The 23,172-nt window shown below is 51.1% G+C and overlaps 3 protein-coding genes and 1 long non-coding RNA gene across 6 annotated transcripts; 3 read left to right on the forward strand and 1 right to left on the reverse strand.

The window, feature by feature from the left end:
- The first annotated feature begins 2,097 nt into the window (after positions 1-2,097).
- Positions 2,098-4,424, forward strand: Hoxa9 (homeobox A9). The gene is made up of 2 exons (XM_051152354.1): positions 2,098-3,021; positions 4,050-4,424. Exons 1-2 carry the CDS (start codon positions 2,445-2,447, stop codon positions 4,286-4,288), a joined length of 816 nt encoding a protein of 271 aa, XP_051008311.1. The 5' UTR covers positions 2,098-2,444; the 3' UTR covers positions 4,289-4,424.
- Positions 4,425-11,197: 6,773 nt separating this feature from the next.
- Hoxa7 (homeobox A7) lies at positions 11,198-13,285 on the forward strand. Its single transcript, XM_051152355.1, has 2 exons — positions 11,198-11,843; positions 12,837-13,285. The coding sequence occupies exons 1-2, from the start codon at positions 11,468-11,470 to the stop codon at positions 13,157-13,159; spliced, it is 699 nt and encodes a 232-aa protein (XP_051008312.1). The 5' UTR covers positions 11,198-11,467; the 3' UTR covers positions 13,160-13,285.
- A 1,841-nt stretch (positions 13,286-15,126) lies between these two features.
- Positions 15,127-23,166, forward strand: Hoxa6 (homeobox A6). Of its 3 annotated transcripts, none has more exons than XM_051152359.1 (3): positions 15,127-15,924; positions 20,586-20,847; positions 22,334-23,166. In XM_051152359.1, the coding sequence occupies exons 1-3, from the start codon at positions 15,532-15,534 to the stop codon at positions 22,591-22,593; spliced, it is 915 nt and encodes a 304-aa protein (XP_051008316.1). In that variant the 5' UTR covers positions 15,127-15,531; the 3' UTR covers positions 22,594-23,166. The 3 variants fall into 3 exon arrangements, with proteins under 3 accessions (XP_051008316.1, XP_051008317.1, XP_051008318.1); XM_051152360.1 differs by having other exon boundaries at positions 20,733-20,847; XM_051152361.1 differs by lacking the exon at positions 15,127-15,924 and having other exon boundaries at positions 19,564-20,847.
- On the reverse strand, positions 16,361-20,867 carry LOC127194774 (uncharacterized). Its single transcript, XR_007831296.1, has 2 exons — positions 20,743-20,867; positions 16,361-16,558 (listed from the first exon to the last, which is right to left on the reverse strand). It is a non-coding gene; the product is annotated as an uncharacterized LOC127194774 (long non-coding RNA).
- Positions 23,167-23,172: the final 6 nt, after the last annotated feature.

Consider the following 23,172-nt stretch of genomic DNA (forward strand, 5'->3'; position numbering starts at 1 on the left):
TTGTAATTGTACCCATATATTATTTCTAGGTGTACATAGCACCCCTTTCACGCCCAAAGGAAGCAGAAATAAAAACCTGTATACTTTAGCATCAAGTTTCTGGGTTCACAAGAACAACATCTGCTTTTATGAATTTTCCCCTTCTGGCCACCAGTAAACAGCTGCTTAATACTCAGCGTCTATTCCTTATTTTGTAATTTTCTTATTTAGAGACTAAAGGTTTTTTCAAATAATTTTTAATTACTTCTACTATGAATAATAATAATTATAATAATAACAACAATAATAATACATATTTTCTCTGGGTCCAAAAATTTAAAAAGGCAGCCAGGCATTCTCTGCCATTTACAAACAATTAAAATTAAGAGCAGAGTTATACTTCAGGATGATTGCTTAAATGAAAATCTGAACTTCAGAGGACTGCCGGATATTTAGAACACCTTGGGCTGTGTTGGAGGAGGGGGATGACTTGGAGGGTTTTGCAGGGAAAGGAAAATATTAAGGGGAGGGGACTGAGGCGGTCAGGACAGGCCACGTCCAGTTCCTGGTGTTGGCCACTTTTTCTTCCTGTTGACATGCAAAGGAGAGGTCTATATTCCAGGAGCTTCATAGCCTAATATTTGGGGGCAGAATGTGTCAGAATACCGGACAGTGTTTACTTGGACTGTTTGTGAGAAAGAAAGCAAAAAGAAAGGTGGAAGTGTCTTGGGCTAGCTATTTTGCAGACAGCAAAGTGAAGTAATGAGAAACATACTCCTGGAAGGCACAGAATTCACACGTGAATTTAATTACACAGTTTCTAGGAGTTGTTGCTTTGTGTTCCGAATTGGGACGGGGTCACCCCTCCCCCCAATTAACAACAGTGGCTGTAGCCTTTTTACTTTCTCTCATCCCCAAAGATTCTAAGAGGTGAGAAATCATGTCCTCCATTTGGCCAAAGGATGAGATTAAAGTCAATGTCCAGTGCTCTTCCTAGGTTAATTTGTAGCACTGGACTTGAGCTATAGTCGCCTCATTTTAATTCTCCGGATTTCTGTTGCTCTGTTTCATGGACAATCAAGGCAGGGGTGCTGGGGATAGGAAGGGAAGGAAAAGAGAGGGAAGGAAGGAAGGAGAAGGGAAGAGAAGTGGGGTGGGAAAGGAATGGGAGAAAAGAAAGGAAAAGCAGGGGAAGGATCCCAGAAGGGCACACACAGGGCCCAGGAATGGCCACTTCAAGTGCTGGCACTCCTCTTTTAGGCCAGGTTGCCGCACAGCAGGACTAGCTCCTCTGGTACTGATGTTGACTGAGGATATTTCCCAGCGTGGGGCTGGGGAAGCAACTAGGCTTACAGATGATGGAGCTAAGAGCCAGGTCGCTGGCTGAGGAATAAAATCCTCTGATCAGCTTGTGCTCAAAGACCATGGGCCAGGGACGAACTTGTGACACAATCAGTTCCCCAAACGCCTGAGGGTAGCTGGCAAGTCCCTCCTTGGAAGTTCTTCTGTGGGGCTTTTCTTTGTGGAGCAAGGGCTATTTGGGTGCTGTGCTAGTGCCTGCTTGGCTTTACAGTCTAGCAAGGCACGGTAGCCCAATTTAGGTGGTCGTACCATGTATGGTGCATTGGGACAGGGGCGGTGGCTGCTCTGTTTGAGGTGAAGAGAGCCTTGTATTTGACTTTTTGAGGCCGGCCTTGGGGGGGGGGCTCGCATCTCTGAGGACTGCAAGGATTATTTACAGGGTGCTCACCAACCAAACACAACAGTCTAATTTAACCTTTCCAAGTTCTCGTAAATTTTTACAGGGAGCCACAGAGAGGCAAACGAATCTGTTGGTTGGTCCTGACTTTCCACCAGCCTGTGTGGCTTCCGAAACAATAACTCCTTATGAAATATCATAAATATAGATTTAAATACAGTAGAGTGAGAATGCGATTTGGCTGCTTTTTTATGGCTTCAATTATTGTCTAATTTTATGTGAGGGGCTCTGCTAGCCGCACTCGCATACGGGACCCGCGCCTTCCTGATGGTGTGATTAATTGTGATATAAAATAGTCCGCTTAAGAAGTGTGTGTGTCTGGTGTGTGTGTGTAAGGGGGGGGGGGGGTTGGTGGCAAGGGAGAGTACAGAGGCAAGGCCAGATTTGATCTTTTAATCTTCGTTGGCCACAATTAAAACAAACCAGATCGTGGAGCGGCGCGATCCCTTTGCATAAAAACATATGGCTTTTGCTATAAAAATTATGACTGCAAAACACCGGGCCATTAATAGCGTGCGGAGTGATTTACGCGTTATTGTTCTGCCGGGCGGACACGTGACGCGCGTGGCCAATGGGGGCGCGGGCGCCGGCAACTTATTAGGTGACTGTACTTCACCCCCCCTGGTGCCACCAAGTTGTTACATGAAATCTGCAGTTTCATAATTTCGGCGGGTCGGGCTGGGCCGGCCAGGCGCGGGCTACTGCGATGGCCACCACCGGGGCCCTGGGCAACTACTATGTGGACTCCTTCCTGCTGGGCGCCGACGCTGCGGAGGAGCTGGGCGCTGGACGCTATGCTCCAGGGGCCCTAGGCCAACCCCCAAGGCAGGCAGCAACGCTGGCCGAACACCCCGACTTCAGCCCTTGCAGCTTCCAGTCCAAGGCGGCGGTGTTCGGTGCCTCGTGGAATCCGGTGCACGCGGCGGGCGCCAATGCGGTGCCTGCTGCGGTGTATCACCACCACCACCACCCCTACGTGCACCCCCAGGCGCCCGTGGCGGCGGCGGCGCCGGACGGCAGGTACATGCGCTCCTGGCTGGAGCCCACGCCCGGTGCGCTCTCCTTCGCGGGCTTGTCCTCCAGCCGGCCTTATGGCATTAAACCTGAACCGCTGTCGGCCAGAAGGGGTGACTGTCCCACGCTTGACACTCACACTTTGTCCCTGACTGACTATGCTTGTGGTTCTCCTCCAGTTGATAGAGAAAAACAACCCAGCGAAGGCGCCTTCTCCGAAAACAATGCCGAGAATGAGAGCGGCGGAGACAAGCCCCCCATCGATCCCAGTAAGTGTCTCCTTCCTACAAACCGGCCGTTGCCTCCATGCCGGCCACCAGGATCTACCAGCGTGTCAGCTTTCTCTGGAGCCTGCCTTCGTCCTCGATGAGAGCCTCTCCTCTGGATCTGGGGCCGAGAAGCAGAAGTTGGTGTTTGGAACACCTCCGATAGGGGCCCCAAGTCCAGAGAACTGTGTGGAGCAGGCCCTGCCGACTGGGGGAAGGGGAGGAGGACGCTGCAGCAAGAGGGGGCGGGGCGGGCGCCGCGAGTAGAGCCGAGACCCGCCGGCCCTCTCCTAAGCTGCCCAGGCCCAGGACAGACAACTTTGGGCGGTTCTTCGAAAGCAGCGCAGAGAAGTCTTTTGTGCAGCTAGATTGTTCACGGACTGCTGCAGCAACGTCAGCCGGGCAATCTGACCCGGGATACTTGGGGGAAACCGCCGATACCTTCCAGTTCTTGCTTTCGGCCGGTGGCGGCATAAATCCTGCCCAAGATGAGGCTGCGGGCTAAGGAGCCAGGAGGGTCCCTTTGCCAGATATATTCAAATAAAGTGGAGACATGATCAAAAGTCCGGGGGCATCCTGCCTCCCGCGTAGCTCCCACGGCCTTCCGGGAAGGTCAAATAAAGAGTGGGGACAGTTTCAGGGAAGTTCGGGAGGGAAAAACAGTTGATATGATTGGGGGTAGGGGAGGGATTTAATCTTGCTGTAGAAACACAGGGCGGCCTGCTCTTTTCTTCGCTGGCAAAAAGAAAAGAAAAAGAAAAAAAGGTTTCCGAATTTCACCCTTTCACAATATGCAGACTGGAGGAGGAAGGAGAGCAGGGGACGGGAAAGGGGATGTGGGAGGGGGTGCTGTTGTAAGTGACCCTGGGTGGGTCTGTCTGCCAGGGCTTCACTGTGTTTTCTCTAATTCAGCCGCTCCGTGCGCTTCGGCCAGAGGCTCCCCCCCCCCACCCGCAAGAAGCTCCTTCACACCCACCAGGCATGCTTTTCCTTCTAAACCCAGTGTCTCTCTCCCCCCCCCTCGCCCGCAGATAACCCGGCCGCCAACTGGCTTCACGCTCGCTCCACACGAAAGAAGCGATGCCCCTATACAAAACACCAGACGCTGGAACTTGAGAAAGAGTTTCTGTTCAACATGTACCTCACTCGGGACCGTAGGTACGAGGTGGCCCGGCTACTCAACCTCACCGAGAGGCAGGTCAAGATCTGGTTCCAGAACCGCAGGATGAAAATGAAGAAGATTAACAAGGACCGAGCAAAAGACGAGTGAGCCGTTTGGTGCTCATTTGAAAAAGAGCAATCTAGAAAGTAATAGAAAGGACTGTCCATCTCCTTCTCCCTCCTCTTCCCCTACTCCAGCTTCCACCACCCCCGCAAAGCGGCTCTAAACCCTAGGCCTCATCTCTCTCTCTCTCTCTCTCTCTCTCTCTGGCAGTCCCTTCTTAGGCTGCTCCTAGGCCTGCGGCTTTAATGGAGGAGGTATTGTAAGCTTTCCATTTTCTATAACACACACACACACACACACACACACACACACACACACACACACCACAAGGGAGGGCATTAGCGCTGATGGCTGTATGTGCTAGCTTGTGTGTATATATATATATATATATTTAAAAAAATCTACCTGCTTCTGACTTTAAGCAAAAGGGAAAAAAAACTACCTTTTTATATAATGCACAATTGTTCATGGTGGGCTGTATAATTTTTAGTCTCTGTAGTTAATTTAATTTGCTCTTTGTGTGGCAGATCGTTCTGCCAAAATACTTGAACACTGTGTTTTATTGTGGTAATTATGTTTTGTGACTCAAACTTCTGTGCTGGGTGAGGCACCCATTGTGATTGTGGAAGCTAGAATTCAATTTGAACTCAGGTTGTTTACGGAGGAGGGGAGGCAGTTGCATAGAGCTCTGTAGTGGAATATGTCTTCTGTGTGACTAGACTGTTAACCTGCGATTGTAAACTAGCTATGAGGATTTCCCAGTGAAATCAAATTTGGAGAGGAAGGGGCGGTAGTTCTCCAGGATACGTAGACTTCATGATTTATTTACTTTTGAAACGTGGGCTTCTTCGGCACTCTGGGTTCCAGACTCAAGTCTTGTTCCGTGTATATAGACTCTCTATATTAAATGGATATTCATAGTCAGGCAAGCTTGAATATTGTTTTTGCACCAGAGGAGAAGTGAGGAAATTCGGAGCTATACATACATGCAGATGGTTACTACCTATGGTTTACGCTTGGTTTTAATTGGGGGGGGGAGAGTGAGTGCTTACTGCAATGGAGTTAATTTTATTGATAATAAATTATACAACATGAAACCGCTATTGGGCTACTGTAGATTTGTATCCTTGATGAATCTGGGGTTTCCATCGGACTGAACATACACTGTATATTTTGCAATAGTTACCTCAAGGCCTACTGACCAAATTGTTGTGTTGAGATATTTAACTTTTGCCAAATAAAATATATTGATTCTTTTATTTTGTGCGGGTCTGCTTTTTGCATTCTCTCTCTCTCTCTCTCTCTCTCTCTCTCTCTCTCTCTCTCTCTCTCTCTCTCTCTCTCTCTCTCTCTGGGGTGGTTGTGGGGCGCTGAGCTGAAGTGGAAAGAGCCTTAATTCTGTCTCCAGCAGGGACCTGCTGTAGCTAGTCGGGCCAGGCCTAAGCATTCCCGACTCAGCAGGTTGCGGTCAGCAGAAGCAGGAGCAGAAAGCTACAAAGGCCCGCAGAGTAGCCAGGCACTCGGGTCTATTTGCCAGAAGACCAGAGAAGGATCCGAGGTGCTGAGCAGAAGTGCTGGGCATCATCGGCCCGCAGCAGTGGAAGGACCACTTTTTTTTTTTCATTTTTGGTGAAAACAAAACAAAACAAAAACAAAAACAAATCTGGACTCACACACACACAAAAAGCTGAGGTCTTTGGAAGTAGGGTGGTCGAGTTGAGGGGTGCATGACAAGGAGCCGAAGGCCTGTGGCCTGCTAAGGAAGCCCCGAAGAGACAAACAGGAGCCAGATGCGCACAATGAGGCGGCTCCTTCAAATATTCAGGGGTTTTCAGAGAGTGTAAAAGCTGCACGCTTGTGCCGCACTGGGTCCTGCCAACTTAGCCCGGGGTGGGTTGGGAGGGGTAGGGATCAGCATCCTACACTGCTAAGCCACCTCCGGAGCTTAAGTCCCCACAAAAGCAGGCCTTAGCAACCGACAAGCCCTGAAGCGCCATAAAAGAAAATGAGGGCTGTTACCCTTTATGGGGTGTAAAGGGCTGCGTTGGGGGACCGGCTACAACTTCGGAGGCCCAAACGCCTTCTAGATATAGCCAAAGGATTCTGCCTCGCTTCACTCCCCCCCACCCGCAACTCATTTTCTTCCCTCCACCCCCCCCCAACACCTCTCTGCAATGTAAACTGTCTTCTAATGCGGAAAGGGGACCAGAGTGAGGGTGGATGGGGCTTCCCTTTAGCCCCCACCCGCAATGCGCCGCCAGGTTGGCACGCCCTCTGTTGTTGCAGACAGAAAGAACTTCAAAGCCTGGGCAGTAAGGGTGTGCTATAAAGGAAGGTCTGCGAACTGTCTGGAATTCGGCTCTTAATGAGTTTACAACTGTCCAGCTCCAATTAGGGTATCCCACCAAAACCCTTTCATTTGTTTGCTCTGTCTGCTGCCGATAAAGAGACTGCGGAAACAGCCCTCTTTTATGGGCATTGCTCTCTGTGCAGCGTAGATTCCGGCTCCATGAGGATCCTGGAGGACAGAACCCATGGGAATGGGACACTGGTGGGGTCACCGGCTTTGCCGAAGTTCACGCCGGCCAGAGCAGCTGCGGCTGCAGTGCCAAGAAAAGTCCAGGAGATGGCAGTGTGGCTCCACGCAAGAGGCGCTCCCTCCGCCATCTCCCGCCGCCGCGACCTAGGAAGATCCTAAAATGTCGACTTGAAGCGAGCCTTTCTGGAATGGGATCTGCTTGAACAGCAGTCGTATATTTTCCCTGCTGTTCATGCCAGCTTGAAAGCCTCCAGGGGACACAAGCATGCGCAAGGGCTTGCCTGACCGTTGGCGTTCGCTCCTCCCAGGCCCCATTCCGAGGCCGGTGCGCTGCGTGGCAGCAGCTGTGCGGATGGTGCGGGACTGCAGCTCTGAGCACTGGTTCCATTCCAGGGTCACAATCCTCACCACAGCAGAGATCTAGGGGCAGCGAGCCACGCGGGGATTGTCGTTCACGATGGACAGACAAGGGAACGAACACCTACGGCCCCAGGACCAGATGACCCAGCAGAGAAGGCACCCTGTGGCCACGGGTTCCCACGACCCTCGAGGCCCCCCAAAACTGCGCCAGGGTCGGTTACCGGGCCTAGCGAGCCAGCACGAGAGAGAGAGAGAGAGAGAGAGAGAGAGAGAGAGAGAGAGAGAGAGAGAGAGAGAGAGAGAGAGAGAGAGAGAGAGAGAGAGAGAGAACAGAGACATAGGGACTCAGTTGGTCTGACTACCTGACCTTAAAATTAGGCGGCTAAAAATTGGTTATGAAATCATACTTGGTGGCTGTCTTGTGTAGTAGATCTGCCGGGAGTTTGGCCAGGTTGGGGTAACTCGGGACATAGACCAGGAACTGTTAGGTTATTCAAAAATGAATGATACCTTCAAATAGGTAGAATTACACTCTGGTTCCAGAATTGGCATTCACGTGCTTGAAGTCGATCTTGTTTCTCTGGCCAGGGTGTTCCTTTGGCATTGAAGTGCCAAGACTACTTACTCTGGCATCGCCAGCCAAGCAAGCTAGGTACAAAAAAAAAAAAAAAAAAAAAATCCAATCCACTCTCAGACTACTTTTAATGCTACATGGGGGACAAGCTCCAGAGCAAACGGGGCCAGCTTCCTAGGATCGGCCTCTGGTATAGGACGGTTTCAGAAAGAAAACACAAGAACAAACAAGAGAACCAATCCTTCGAAGCACCGTGAACATAGACTGTGCGGTGCATTTATTTGGGTCGTAATAGTCTCGGCCAAGCCCACAAAATGTTTATGACTCGCATCTCCATGCCGAACACGCTGTAAAACTAGGGACTCGATTTTGGCTGACGTCTCTCCTGGGTCTCCCTCTGGGTCTCTCTCTCTCTCTCCCCTTCCCTCCCTCTTCTTTTTCCTTCTACGCCCTTTTAAAAACTCTTTCTCCATACACGTGGTTAATACAGACACACATCATCATCGTCTTTCCGTGTGTAATACAGGCTACTTCCCTGTACTTCATCAGATTGAAGGGAGGGTTTAGTAGCTTCTGGAGAGAGAGCACAGGGAGATTGGTGCTTGCCTGTCCTAATCCTCAGAAATCTCTATTTATGTTACTGCAAACAGGCGAAATCGCTGACCAGTGGACACAAATAGAAAGCTCTATTTTTTTTCTAACCATGGAAGTCACAGGTTAGCGGCAGCCTTTTCCCTCCGCGGGTCACAGAGGCCCCAGGTAGATGCAGGCTTCCAGGGCCTCAGAGGCCTGGTGAAGTGCCTACGCCTAAGCCGCCGCCAGCCTCCCTTGCCCTTGGCCGACTGACTGGCGGCTTGACAAGGTGCTCTGTGGTCTTCGCTGCCGCTGCCGAGAGGCTTTTCAGAGCCTGTCAAGCCAAGGCAAGGCCGGGCAAGGGACTGAGCTTATTTATTCGCTCCCGGGCAGGAATTGGTGCCCCGCGTCCAAGCCAGGACAGACTCAAAGCCCAAAGTCTGCAGTCTTCACAGGGGAGGAGGTTAGAAACATTTAAAGATCCAAAACTCAGAACCAGTCTAGAAGGCGCTATTCTCTGCCAAGGGCTGGGTTTACATTCTAAACCTAGATTTTAAACACCGAGATCTATTTGGCCACAGGAAACAGAGGAAACACATTCTGACAGCGCGTTTGAAAGCTAATTCTGGGAAAGTGGTGAGAAATAGTTAGGTTAAAAACTGGCCCATAAGGCCTCTTCTTCAGAGCCTGGGTTAGATAGTGTGTGAAAATTATCACTCGTAACAAGTAAGTCAAATAAGTAGGAAACTAATGACCAGAGAACATATAATAAAATAGTCCTTTATTGAGAGTCTGATTTTGTTCAAAGTCTAGCCACGGAAAAGAGAACCAAAAAAAAAAAAAGAAAAAAAAAAAAAAAAAAAAAAAAAAAAAAGGAAGGGAAGGTTTTCTGTGACCCCCGACCCAGCTCATAGGAAAGACTTTGGCTCAGAAGTGTCAAGGCCTTGAAAGCAGCAGAATTTGAAACCTATTTGGCCTTGGCAAATGGGGACAGAGTCTCTTGCCGAGACTTCTCGGTCCTGCCTGGCCAAAAGCAGCCGGCCGCCCTAGACATGTGAGTGTGATTTTTTTTCCTGTGCTACCTCAAATCGGTCCGCACTCTGCTTGTCAAGTCCCCTTCTTAAGGAAAATTCCACGTTAAACATGGTTGCTTTGGACTGCTCCATTCGTCTGAGTCTAGACAGACTGCCTCTGCCTGCCTAGTCTTTCACTTTGCGCCTTGCTCTGTGTCACCCCAGGAACAATTTATTGGTCTAAAGCCGGCTAATTTCACCTCTTTGATCTCCTAGTCTTCTTCTTCTTTGCTTCATCTTCCTTTGGCTTAAAAAAATTTTTTTTCTTTTTATTTCTCTGTTAGAAGACAATGTTACTTTGATTTTTTTCTTCCTGTTTTATCCTCTCTGTTTCCCATCCTGATCCATCATAAAAAGGGTCCCGGATATTGCCTCCTCGGGGTCCCTTTGCTCCAGGGGAGATAGCGTGATTCCCACCTGCCCTTCTTTCCACCAAAGCCTGAGAGCCCTTTACTAGGTGGGCGCCCCCGGGGCTTTCTACCAGCGGGATTTGAACTATCTTTCTGTCTTTTGTCCTCCCAAGACTCCCTGAGAGGATATGGTGAACGGGGGTGGGGTGGGTGGGGTGGGGTGTGTGGACATAGCCTGAACCCACGGAAAGTGATAAGAAAGCACTTTCTACACCAGGAACCAAACTCTATAATTTAGAGAATTTCCGGGGCAATTCCATTGTGAGGTCGGGTTTATGATGTGCAATCGAGCTAAGCAGTAAAAGGTGGCCAGTCTTCCAGCATGGCCTGGGCAGTTTATGAGGCATTTAGGGAAAGAAGTCACCAAAATATCCTCCAGAGAGCGTTGGGCCATAGGGGTGGGGGTGGCCTTCCATCTGGCCTATCACTGCCACAGGGGCCTGAAGGCCAGCAAGGTAAGTAAGTCCCCAGGGAGAGCGACTTATTTGGGAGAGGACGAGACTGTGTCTGGGAACCAGTGCTTAGAAAGACGAAGCCGCGGGATCCGTGAAAGGGCTCCCTTATTTGCTTTTATTGTCTCCTAAAGAACGGGCGTTCCACAGTGGGCTTCAGAACCCAGGCCCTGAGATCCCCTCTCTTCTTTCTAAATCACCTCTAAAACGGTTCCCCCGGCCAACAAGGTGGAAGTCCAGGGGGTAGCTTAGCCGAGGAGCTGCCAGGAACCTCCCAATGGGAAGGATGTGTTTAGAAAATTATAGACCCAAGCTTCTTCCACGCTGCGTGAGGATTGACCCAGTTTCCCTTGATCCAGGGGGAAACCGGGGGTTGTGAGAAGGGCAACAGGGGTGTTGAGCCATCTATTGGGGGGCTGCGGGCCAGCCAGGTGCCCGGGAGCGAATGCGGAGAGACTGAAGGGCGGCAGTGTCCGGCAAGAGGAAAGGGAATCCCATGTTAATAAATCTGTTGGCAAATGAGGCTCATTAATAGATAAATATTTCACTGCTTCCTTTAGGACAGATAAACAGTGCGCCGCCGATTAAAGAAAGGAAGCTGTGAGACATTGAATTTATTCGAACCACATGGTTCCAGTTTGTGGCAGGGTTTTCGCTGCTCAGCTAGAGAAGACGCCCGCGCCTGTGGAGTTTGCAGTGGAGCATCAAATCCGGCCTTAAATGCTCTCTTGCTTAGAGAGAGGAGAGAGAGGTGGGCAAAGAGTCGGATCTTTCTCCCTAGACCGTCTTTGGGCCGTCAGGTCTCAGAGACCCTGCAGGGGCTTGGGTCTGCAAGGAGGGCAAGGATAGGGGGAGTCCACACACTGGATCTGCGGTTCTGGAATAGGTATGAGGTTGTAGGAGGCGAACCCTGCCGTCAGGTTTTGGCGACTAGGGTGGGGCTCTCGTGTAGCCTTAGAGGTCTGACTGCGTCGGGCGTCCCGGGCCGGGCCAGGCGCAGGCCGCGTATTTGATCCTCTTCCCCTTCCATTCCTGGCGCCCGCCGGCCCGTGGCGCGAGACCACCTGTGAGGGCTGCTGAGATTGGCGGAGGCGGTCATGTGGGCGGTCACGTGCCGCGGCGAGCTCCGTCCAAAAGAAAATGGGGTTTGGTGTAAATCTGGGGGTGTAATGTTATCATATATCACGCTACCTCGTAAAACCGACACTGAAAGCTGCCGGACAACAAATCACAGGTCAAAATTATGAGTTCTTCGTATTATGTGAACGCGCTTTTTAGCAAATATACGGCGGGGGCTTCTCTCTTCCAAAATGCCGAGCCGACTTCTTGCTCCTTTGCACCCAACTCGCAGAGAAGCGGCTACGGGCCGGGCGCCGGCGCCTTCGCCTCTACCGTGCCGGGGTTATACAATGTCAACAGCCCCCTCTATCAGAACCCATTCGCGTCTGGCTATGGCCTGGGCGCCGACGCCTACAACCTGCCCTGCGCCTCCTACGACCAAAACATCCCTGGGCTCTGCAATGACCTCGCCAAAGGCGCCTGCGACAAGGCTGACGAGGGCGTGCTGCACGGCCCGGCCGAGGCCAGTTTCCGCATCTACCCCTGGATGCGCAGTTCAGGTAGGCGTAGTAGAGGCCCGCGGGGTCGGCGTGCGGGAAGAGAGGGGGTGCGGGTGCGGGGTGCGGGGGCTGACAGAGCCCAGCCCCGCGGCTTCCAGCCGGCGGCCCCGCAAGTCCCGCTGGCGCTGCCTTTCTGGCTTTAATTAGAGCTGAGGCGCCATTGCGTGGAGAGACCCATAGCATTGTATGTAAATGAGGCTCATAAAACTTTTTATGGCCCAATTAATGGGTTCGATCCTCGTAAATTTATTTAACTCCATTTGCCTTGGAATTTTTTTTTTTTTTTTTACAATAAGTTTCTCCTCTATTCTCATTCTCACATTCTCTCCCCCTTCTTCCTCTCCCTCTCCTTTTCTCTCCCCTGGCCTCTCTCTTTCTATCCTTTCTTGACTCCAGCTCTCTCCCCTTCTTCCTTTTCTTTCGGGACTGGCTTTCTTTCTTAAAGGCTAAGAGAGCCAGGACCTCCGGGATCCCTCACCCACCCGTGTACCAGAGGCCATTTGCAGTCCCGTGCTGGAGGGGATGGGACAGAGGGAGGGAATATGGCATAGGACGGTCTTGTGGATGGGGCTGCTGAGGAGGGTCACTCACTTGTCTAGCAAGGCTGGGGAGCGCCTAGGCTTGCCTTTGAATGGCGAAAGTGCAGGGTCTCCCACTAGCCACACTTTATATTTACAATTTCCCTTTGTCAGGGGGAAGCAGGACATTGTGGAAACGTAGCCGGCTGGAAAGACCGGTTGTAAAGTTGGAATTCTGTTCTAAGGCTTTTCACAGACGTGCTTGCTTGTCTGGCACCGGGGTTTGTGCTCACACTTCTCCTCCCTCAGCTTTATTGGGGATGATGGGGCGGGGGGGGGGGGCGGTGGTTGCTCCTCGACTTGGGCAGGTTGGAAGGTAACAAGCTCTTGGGCAGCGGGCCTGACTAAAGCACTCTTCTGTCCACATCCCAGTTTGCTTGTCTGTTTGTCTATGTGTCCAAATTTCTGCCCTCAGGACCCGATAGAAAGCGGGGACGTCAGACCTACACACGCTACCAGACGCTGGAGCTGGAGAAGGAATTCCACTTCAACCGCTACCTGACGCGGCGGCGCCGCATCGAGATCGCTCACGCGCTCTGCCTCACCGAGCGCCAGATCAAGATCTGGTTCCAGAATCGGCGCATGAAGTGGAAGAAAGAGCATAAAGACGACAGCCAGGTTCCCACTGCGGCCACTGAAGACTCGGCGGCGGCGCCCTCAGTCTCCGGGGCTGCTGACAAGGCTGAGGAGGAGGAGGAAGAGGAGGAGGAGGAGGAGGAAGAGGAGGAAGAGGAATAAAAAGGGCCAGGCACGGGGGCCCCTGGCTGCACAGGACAGTCGGAAAAGCGTCTTTAAGAGACTCATTGATTTTTGATTACAAAAAAATGGGGGAAATAAAGTGTTAAAAAAAAAAAGAGAGAGAGAGAGAGAGAGAGAGAAAGAAAGAAAAAAGAAAAAATCAGTCCCCACCCCATCCCACCCACTTCATCACCCACTCTAGCTCCCAGGGGACCACTCAAGCTCACCTTGGGGACCCTCTCTGCCTCTGAAGACCCCAGTTGATACCCTCAACCCTGTCCCAGTGTTGTGCACGGGCACAACCAAAATACTACCTAGCACAGGCCTCTTTGAGAGGCACCCCCAAACTACCTATGGGCCCAGCCCCAGTGGGCCACCACTCTTAAGTAGCCCCTTTCATGTACGAACACTGGCAGACACCCAGCACCTGCCCGCCCCCAATACCTGCAAAAACATGATCAGTACTACCTACTAACCCTAAACTACCTATTTTGTGCTGGCTAGCCTGCCTGCTTCTCCATGCCCACTCCTTCCAGGTCAGGCCTTGATGCTTCTAGCTGGCAGTCTTTGGGGTCACCGAGGCTTCACTGACAAAGCAATGAGGTTCAGGGACCAGGGCATTTGCTTCTATTTAAATTGAAAAATAATATATTTATTCCAAAGCATACCAAGTGCTGCAACCTAGAATCCCTCTTTCTCTGGCTTTGGCACCTCAAGTTGAGGGCCATTACCCCTCCCTACTCCAGGAGGGGAGCATTCCTGAGCTGGCTGCAGACCTCTGGAATAGATAACTTCGGTTTTGTGAGACTAAGGAGCTGTACTCAGTCTCACTGTCGCCCCCTCCCCCTTTGCTTCTGTGTCCAACTGTTCAGCTGTGTTGAATATGTACACCCTGATTTTTCCTACAAGGACAAAAACTGTATATTTGAACCGGATTTTTTTTTTTTTTTTTTTTTTTGTCATTTCTATAATCTTGGAGCTCATTTGTAAAGGAATGTCTTGACTTGGGAAGACTTGTTTTAATGGGATGACTTTGTAGCATGGTGTATTGTATTGAACTAATTCTGTAGTGGGTGGGGGATGTCCTACACCCACCCCAGTACCCATCATCTCACTTGTTGTCTCGTGTCCCCCTTAGACCCAGCCTTGGGCTCAGGGAAGGTGTGCTTCCTAGCCCAGTTACCTGTGTTTTATGTAACAATAAAGATGCTTGGTGACAAAGAAGCACGGACTGCTTTATCCAGAGGCTCTGGGGCAAGGGGAGGGTGGCCATAGCAGAATGGTAAGCCCCGGTTGTAGGCCAAAGGAACAAGGGAAACACACACACACACACACACACACACACACACACACACACACACACGGAGAACTGTCCTTGAATCTAAGTTTTAGATATTCATGTGTAAATGTGTCGTTTTCTTTTTCTTTTTCTTTTTTTACATGTTCTATGTGTAGGTTTGTATAAACACGTGTTTCTATTTCTGTGTGTGGTTGTCTATAATTTTCATAATTGTGTGCATGTCCACATCCATAGTGTGTGTATATCTGTTGTGTGCCAACATTTTCCATGTCTGTAATTAGATGTGTGGGTATCTGTGTCAGTGGTTGTGTGCTTTTCTGTGTCTATGTGTGCATTTTCATGCATCTATAATCGTATATGTGCCTTCTTCTTTGTAGATGTTTCTGTCTGTCTATTGTATGTGCGCCAGTATATAGATCCACTGAAAAGACTATTTGTTGATACACTGTATTATCTATCTACGGCCTCCCAAAAACTTCCATAAATTCCATGAACGAACTCCAAATTCAACTTTCCTCTAAAGGTGTAATCTGAGCTCTAAAAGGGTATATCACCTACCCTCCAATTGATCCCAGATCCCACATGTGCCCTACGTCCAGCCCCAGGGTAGGATATGGGATTGGGGTCCCTGCTGCACCACCCCCACTTCGCCCTCAGTAGAGGCGAGGGTGCCCCAGGGTCCAAAACTGCAGCGGAGCGGTTCTGGGGCCCGCCATGGGCCTCAGACAAGGCTACACAACCTAGTCAAGTCCTTTTGCTGAGGAAGGACTCTGGCTGGAGAAGGGGCGAGCGGCGAGGGACTAAAGGCGAGGGGCGGTGGAAGTAGTTAAGAGCATCCTGAGCTTAGCCCGAGAAGATCTCCATTTTTATCTCCTGGCTGGGTTGGGCCAGCTTCTTAGGACTCTTTTAATAAAATCGGACCTAAAAGTGTCTGTAAAACCTGAAGCCCCAAACCGGGACAGCCTCAGTGGTAAGATGGCGCCGGTGTAAGAGCTGCCTCCTCTTAGTGATGGGGAAAGGGTCATAAATCCGTTGTTGTTTATGAAAATTTACAACTTTGCAATACAACTTTATGAGTTGTTCGGCCCTTCCATTGGCCGCTGTCGGTCATGTGGATAGGAACCGTGAACATGAACTTTTTTATAATTTCCCTTGCGAGAATAGAGCCGCATTCTTTTGCTCCGCTTCGTCCTGCGTGCTTCGGAGCTCTGCCTTCCCAGCCTGCCTGGGCTGCGCTTTGTCCAGCGATGGCGAGAGAAGGGAAGCCGCTGCCAGGCCCAGGCCGGCCGCTGTCGCTGGAGGTGGGGCGCGTCCAGTTCCTGGAGCAGCAGCGGGCGCTTTGCAACTCGCAACCTGGCTAATTTCCTGCGTCCTCTGGCATCAGAAAGGAGGACAATTCGTCTCTTGGGCTGCCGAAGCGACAGCTGTCAGAGAGTCAGGAGCTTCTGGGAGCCGTGGTCTAAAGGTGAGACATGCGGGAAGGAGACAGGGCAGAGGTTGGGTGAGGTACCACAGTGGTGAGAGAGGGCACCCAGAGCGACTTTGAAAAGGGGCATTTCTCCTCCTCATCGGTACTGTCCCTTCACACTCAGCCCCAATACACACCGCAGCCCAAACACGTCATTCATTCTCACGCACTAAGGCCACCACCTACATAGTTTCCTCAAGGCAGATCAGCCTTCCCCCTGTGGCACAGCGCCCCGCGCTTGGGTCCTCATTCTCCCTTCCCTAGTGACCCCGGGGAAGTCCAGAAGGAAATCATCTGGCATTCTGCTGTTCCCTATCACCTCTGGGGCTTTGGATTATTTCATTCATGCCTAAATTGATTCTACTGACTTCCCCGACTTCCCGAGCTAGGAATGTGGGCAGAGAGGAGAGCCAAGCGAGTTAACGCACAGGCGTTTTTGTGAGCTTCAGTACACTGTTCTTGCCTATGGGGCTAATTTCAGAGAAAGGAAGAAGGGGGAAACAAGCGAACACGAATACAAACCTTACTAATACAGAGTTCTCCGGTGATTGCTTGCTTCGTTTGCCTGATTTTTCTGACCAGAGTGGTGTCCGGAGCCCCCGGAAACGGGTTAGTAGCGCGTTGTAGAATTCTGGGTGGAGGACAGAATCGAGTTAATTGGGTGCTGCTGGGAGATGTTTCGCGCTGGGGACTGTTGTGTTGGTGTAGGTACAAGGATCACGTCTCAGGTTTCTGAAGAAAGGTTGCAAAACGGAGTCTGGGCAATAGCAGCAGGCTCGCAGCCCTAACCAACCTAAGTACAGTGGCAGGCTAGCGCTCACGGTCTCCTGTCTCCTGAGCCACCAGGGAGAGGGTTATATAGCGAGCCACGAGGCTGCACTGAATGCTGCTGCTGGCCTGGCGGTGGCTTTGCATTGCATAGGGGGCACCAGCCATGGTGGGGGAGCCTGAAAGCGCATCTGACCAGGTTAGATTTGTCCCCGGAGACAAAGTCACTCGAAAATCAGTCGCGAGGTTCTGGACTATAGTTCTTTTTGTTTATTTTGGTTTTGGGTTGTTGTTGTTGTTGTTGTTTTCCTATCTCAAGATAGTATCTCGACAAAGGCCAGACAATTAAAAAAGGACACAAAGATGTTTGGGATGTTCGAGGGACAGCGCTGTGGATGTGCCCCGGGCAGGGGTAGATAAAGCGCCGCATTTGCCTCCTAGGGCCGCTGACTGTCTGACTGCGGCTGCCGCAGGCAGATTATTTATTGCGACCTAGCTGGAGCTCGCTGCTGCCACGCTGTGGCCGTCGCCGGGACCGGCGCCAGCAGCGGCCCGCCTCTTTGAGCCTGGCGTGACTGCTGTACGGGGCCCCTCAGATTCCCCAGAAGCAGGGGAAGGGGGACAAAAGGGGACCTGAGGGGCAGTCTTCTAGAGTCTATTTGGCTGTGAAATCTCCTTGTTTCGGCTACCCATGACAGAAACCTCAGACGCCGGAATAGACTCGGGTCCTTTCCTCGCCCCCAACCCAGCACCATGGAGACTGGTTGTACAGGCCGCCTGGCCGGTCTTGGCTGTTTCTGTCCAAACTGCGTGTCCCAAAGGCGTTCTGGGGACTCACGCCTGTTGGGGAACGCTCTGGCTTTGGGGATTCTGGCATCGGAAAGACCAGTTGTAGCTCTGAGGCCTGCTGGCCTGGCTCGCCCTGAGGATTGGCTATGGCGTGGAAGGCGGCTTCAGGAGAGGGCCTATAACTGGCAGAGGCCACACCTGTGTGCTTTGGGTTAAGGGCTAGAGATTTGGTTGGATGGAGGTGAGCCTTCGGGGTCGCCCACACACCTGCAGGCCAGGCTCCAGGCTGGCAGAAGTGGAGGGGCTCAAAGGGCAGCCCAGGGCAAGGGTAACCTGAGTGACCCTCCTGCCATCCTACCTCCTTCGAAGAGAAGATAAAAGGTATGTTTTCTGTGTGGCTTTGACCTAGCAGAGAGTCCTGAGGTGGTCATTCTCATCACCTCAGGAGAGGTTCTATTGAGGGTGTGGAGTTCCTGTTCTCTCTCTCTCTCTCTCTCTCTCTCTCTCTCTCTCTCTCTCTCTATATATATATATATATATATATATATGTGTGTGTGTGTGTGTGTGTGTGTGTGTGTGTGTGTGTGTGTGTGTGTAAGTAGATCGGCTGGCAGCCAGTTTAAATATGCACCAGCTTTGGCTTACACATAAAGATTTCAATTTATTATTTTTCCTTCTTATTGTTTACAGAAGCTAGAAATACATTTCCTGCCTCCTAGCTGAGAAAACAAATTTTCTTATTGGCTGAGACACTTAAATCTAAAATTCAGATAAAAAATAGCAATAATGGTGATAAACTGTCACCAGCTCCAACCCTGTGCAGGGCGCCTGGAATCATGAAAGAGAATGACAAATGTAAACAAGCAATACCTGCAAAATGGCTATTTTTACTTCAAATAATATTGGTTGAAATAATTGTAATATGAATATTTTTGTTTATGAACCAATAACTCTAGCTTATTTTCTTCAAACATCTTTTTAAAGAAAAAAATCCACCTTTTTCCTCCTGAGTTTTCATTTCTCACTCATTGCATCTTCTCCTTGAGAAACACTAAATTGTATCCTTTCCTGGCTAAGTCTTGCTTATAAGCAAAGGAAAAACTTTCTTGGGTTGGAGAGATAAAGACTTTAGGCACAAGGCCTGTGGGGGCACCCTCCCTTCGCTGTGCCTTCACAGGCTCTCTGGAGGCCCACCTTTGACAAATCCTTTTCCAGTTTTTCTCTTTTTGGGGGAGTGGGGGTGGGTGGAGTGGGAGGAAGGTCAGGGGGAAAGAGAGATGAAGGAAGTCGGTATCAGATTCCTATAGGACCATTGCCAATTGTCACCTCCCCCAAACCATCAGTCCGGCATGGGTCAGGGTTTTACAGATCTTACAAAAAGCCTCCTGAACCCCAACCAAGTCTTATAAATATCTCTTCAACGTGCACACAATTGGGAGTTTTAAAGCTAATTCAAGGGCTTTTTTTTTTACAAGCCCTATAAACACAGTCGTGAAAATGCCATTGAACCGATATCACTTTTTTTTTTTTTTAAACAAAATGAGACTGATCTTAGTGCAGGCAAGACCAAGACATATTTTCCATGTCCTATCTGGGGTTTGCCAGGCTTGGGCCGATGGTCAGGGCAATTCAGGACCCTGGAGCTAATGACAGGGAGACAGGACTATTCTGGTTTTCAAGTTCCTGCAGCATCAGGAGTTGTTAGGGGCTGGGAAGGTAGAGGACCTACGACAGTGCCTATTAATTATCCTGTGCGAAGCATTGGGCCCCAGGAGCAGCACTCCGTGCCCTTCTCCACCAAGGGCCCTGCATCTCCCCTGCTTCTGCAGTGAGACAGGGGGCAGACGACTGCATCTGGATTTTTACCGGGAGCTGCTCTAAGCAGTTCCAGTAGCCTAGGGAAGTCCTGGGACGCAGTGTGAAGGGAGTTAAGTCCCATGGATGGCTTCCTACTCCAGTTTCATAAACACCTCCCCCTCGGCTGTAGAGCTGTAGCTGGTTTCTTGTGGAAACCGTGGCTTTAAGTTTTTCCTTTCTCTGGGTTCAAAGACAGGATGCGATGCCTAGCAAGTAAGGGTGTAAGTGTTTGCTTTAAGGCCACGCAGGCACGGGGCCATTGCAGGGAAGTCAAACCTGGAGTGCGACGCTTAGGAAGAAGGGGCCTGCGGAAAGCCCTGCCTTTGGCTTGGGCCTGGTCAGCAGGGGTTATCTTTCAGCTTTGGGCTGTAAGGTCCAACCTGTAGTAAGAATGGGAGAGAATTTTTCCCTATCCTTAAAGCGCAGGGCTGAAAAGCAGAGAGGGAAGGCCCAGCTTCTCAGAGTTCCTTTTCCATCTCAAAAATCCCACACCCACTGTTAAGGGAGCACAGGGGAGGGGCAACCCAGGACCTGACTAGGACAGGAGGCTCTCTAGAGCAAAGCCTTCCTTGTCACCGCCCCTCCTGGCTCAGGCTTGTCAGGTTTCCTGTTTTGAGGGGAAAAACCCAGCAAAACCTAAGAAGGCAAAAGAAAGGAAAGAGGAAAGAGCAGGCCTAATGGGGCCTTCTTATTGACCTGGGCACTAGTGCCTCTTTTCGCCTCTGATCTGCACATCCTCGTTCGGGCCCGTGCCCGCCGCTGGCGTTCGGGTGTGTGGGGGAGAGCGGGGCTGGCTGGCTGTGTGCGCCCATTAATCTGCCGGGCGGGCGGCGGGCAGGCGGGCTGGGGGCTGTTTGTAACTTTGCTGCCTCGGTCGCCGCGGTCCCCGGGGAGCGGGCTCCGGCGCTCGCTCCCATTGGTCGCCGCTGCGTCAGCTGGTGCGATTTGCTGCTGTCGCTTTTGGCGTTCGGCCATCCAGAAACAAACCAGTTCGATGACTACTAATAGTTATAGCCAGATGTACTAATACACAACAAATCACAGTCCAGCAGAGGGGCGCGCAAATGAGTTCCTATTTTGTGAATCCCACTTTCCCTGGGAGCCTGCCCAGCGGCCAGGACTCCTTCTTGGGCCAGCTGCCCCTCTACCCGGCCGGCTATGACGCGCTGAGGCCCTTCCCGACCTCTTACGGGGCGTCGAGTCTTCCGGACAAGACGTACACCTCACCTTGTTTCTATCAACAGTCCAACTCTGTCCTGGCCTGCAACCGGGCATCCTACGAGTACGGGGCCTCATGTTTCTATTCTGATAAGGACCTCAGTGGCGCCTCACCCTCGGGCAATAACAAGCAGAGGGGCCCCGGGGATTACCTGCACTTTTCTCCCGAGCAGCAGTACAAACCTGACAGCAGCAGCGTGCAGGGCAAAGCCCTCCACGAGGAAGGCACCGACCGGAAGTACACGAGCCCTGTTTATCCCTGGATGCAGCGGATGAATTCCTGTGCGGGTAAGGCATTTCCCTCCTTCCCCACCCTAGAGAGTGTAGGGAGAAGGAAAAGCTGGCAAGGAGATAAGAAGGAAGGAAAGGTGGAAGGAAGGAAGGAAGGAAGGAAGGAAGGAAGGAAGGAAGGAAGGAGAGAGTAGGGAGAAAGAAGAAAAGGGTGAACAAAGTTTTCTTCTCACCGTGTTTTCTTAAAAGAAAATTTTAAAAAGAGAGAAGAAAAAACCCAAACATTCCCAGTGGGACAATTAGGCCCAGCCAGAAGAAAGGCAGAGCCATGAGATCCATGTAAGGTGACACTTTAGGGAAGAGTGAAGGACTCACTGACAAGCTATATGAGACCTGTAACAGGGGTAACAGACGAGAGAGGAGAAAACTGGTTCAGATGAAAAATCGTGCTCAGCTGCACCCTTGTAACACCCCCTCAGGTCTCCCAGCAGAGAGGGCCTCCAGCAGGCATCAGAGACCAACCCCTTCACTTTTCTAGTCTTCTTTCTGCTGCCCTTCCGAACCCCAGAAGCCCAGTCAGGCAAAGGCCCTCATCCCCTCCTCATTTGACCTCTTCCAGTGTCTCCACCAAAGCTCTGAAGGGCCACCTTCTCAGAATAGTCATATTCTCTCCTCTCTCTCTCTCTCTCTCTCTCTCTCTCTCTCTCTCTCTCTCTCTCTCTCCCCCCTCCCTCTTTCTCCCCCTCCCTTTTTTAACTTCCACTCAACTTCACACTCTTAGCCAACTTCTGCCTCCTCCTGAGACACTGCCTGAGAGCCTGGGAGGGAGTTCTCTCACCCTTGGGCACCTCTGGCCTCCAGACAGCCTAGCACAGTCCTGCATTGCCAGGACCACACCACCCAACCTACAGCAAGGTCTATTGGGAGTCCCCTTTCCCTCTTGGAGCAGGACAGAGCCTAATGGGGACATTAAAACTGCACAGTGTCATCGCTTGAAAACTCACTCTGCCCAGTGGAGTGTTTTTTTTTTTTTTTTTACTCAGATGGATCACATAACTGATAATAATATGCAAAGATTTGAAAGAAGGCTGGCCACATTTGTCTTTCCAAAAATATGTCAAGATCTGACACTAGGAGCCTCTATAGCATTTTTCACTGACACCAATGTGAGAATTCAGTCTCCATAGTGCTCCCAGGATCCCCACTCCACTCACAGACAAATAAACGCCACACTCCCTTGAAACAGTGACTTTGGTCCCTCAAATTAAGAATGCCCATGCTATTTCTTCACTTCTAATGGTTTTCTTACAAACTACATTTGTCAAAAAGCGGTAACTTCCTACCCAAGTCGTTTTTAGGTGAAAAACATCTCGCTTGGTATGAAATAATCTTTGCCATCTAGCCGACTTTTTGCCCTCGCTTGTGGTGCGAGAAAAGCTGGGGTAGGAGTAAGGTAGTTTCTAGGTTTAGAGACTGCTGGCTGGGAGGCACACAGGCTGAATTGATTTGGCCTCGCTTACCCGCACCGCATTTCTGCCTGCAGGTGCCGTGTATGGAAGTCACGGGCGCAGAGGCCGCCAGACCTACACACGCTACCAGACGCTGGAGCTGGAGAAAGAATTCCACTTCAACCGCTACCTGACTCGGAGGCGCCGCATCGAGATCGCCAACGCGCTCTGCCTCACCGAGCGCCAGATCAAGATCTGGTTCCAGAATCGGCGCATGAAGTGGAAAAAGGAAAATAAACTCATCAATTCCACGCAGCCCAGCGGGGAAGACTCTGAGGCCAAGGCGGGCGAGTAGACTCCAGGGCAGGAACCAGGCCAGCCTTGTAGCCTCTATCGGCTTTGCCCCCTGGTGTCCTTGCCTGCTCCCCAAGTTTTCTTCCAGCCTGCTTCTTCTGCAGCCTAGGGAAATCCAAAGCTTTGCAAGCGTCTGCGCATTTATTTATTACAGAAAACAAACAAACAGAACCCCCCCGCACATCCAATGTCAGCCGTGGGACAGACGCACTGTACATACACACAGGTTCTTTCCCCAAGGCTGCCGGAGCCAGCTTGGGAGTCCCGGGGTGCACCTAGAATTGACCCTGAAGCTGTGTTAGCGCCTTGGCGCCCCCTGAGCTACAAACGCGGGGTTGTTGGGGGAAGAAGGAGCCCCAAGCAGTGCCCCTTTTGGTGTCTTTGCTTTTCCGCCTTGGTCTCTCGCCAACAAATCCTGAAGGGCATCGCCAAATCGGCTCTGGCTACTGGAAAGAAAGGGACTAAGAGCTGGGCCCCAGCCTCGTCCCGGCCTCTCAGGATGCCCCTAAACAAGAAGCCGAAGGAACAAAGGGGGACTCCCCACTTTCTCGGCAAAACCAAGTCTCTCTGCCGGTATGTA

Source organism: Acomys russatus, chromosome 10 (genome assembly GCF_903995435.1).
Source record: "Acomys russatus chromosome 10, mAcoRus1.1, whole genome shotgun sequence".
In the NCBI taxonomy this organism is placed as follows: domain Eukaryota; kingdom Metazoa; phylum Chordata; class Mammalia; order Rodentia; family Muridae; genus Acomys; species Acomys russatus.

Excerpts from the sequence above, each read along its gene's own strand:
- Hoxa9 (XM_051152354.1), top strand. The coding sequence starts at position 2,445 with ATGGCCACCACCGGGGCCCTGGGCAACTACTATGTGGACTCCTTCCTG. Across the intron at positions 3,022-4,049 it reads CAAGCCCCCCATCGATCCCA|ATAACCCGGCCGCCAACTGG; the intron begins GTAAGTGTCTCC and ends CCTCGCCCGCAG.
- Hoxa7 (XM_051152355.1), top strand. The coding sequence starts at position 11,468 with ATGAGTTCTTCGTATTATGTGAACGCGCTTTTTAGCAAATATACGGCG. Across the intron at positions 11,844-12,836 it reads CCCCTGGATGCGCAGTTCAG|GACCCGATAGAAAGCGGGGA; the intron begins GTAGGCGTAGTA and ends TTCTGCCCTCAG.
- Hoxa6 (XM_051152359.1), top strand. The coding sequence starts at position 15,532 with ATGAGTTGTTCGGCCCTTCCATTGGCCGCTGTCGGTCATGTGGATAGG. Across the intron at positions 15,925-20,585 it reads CTGGGAGCCGTGGTCTAAAG|TCCAACTCTGTCCTGGCCTG; the intron begins GTGAGACATGCG and ends TTCTATCAACAG. Across the intron at positions 20,848-22,333 it reads GCGGATGAATTCCTGTGCGG|GTGCCGTGTATGGAAGTCAC; the intron begins GTAAGGCATTTC and ends TTCTGCCTGCAG.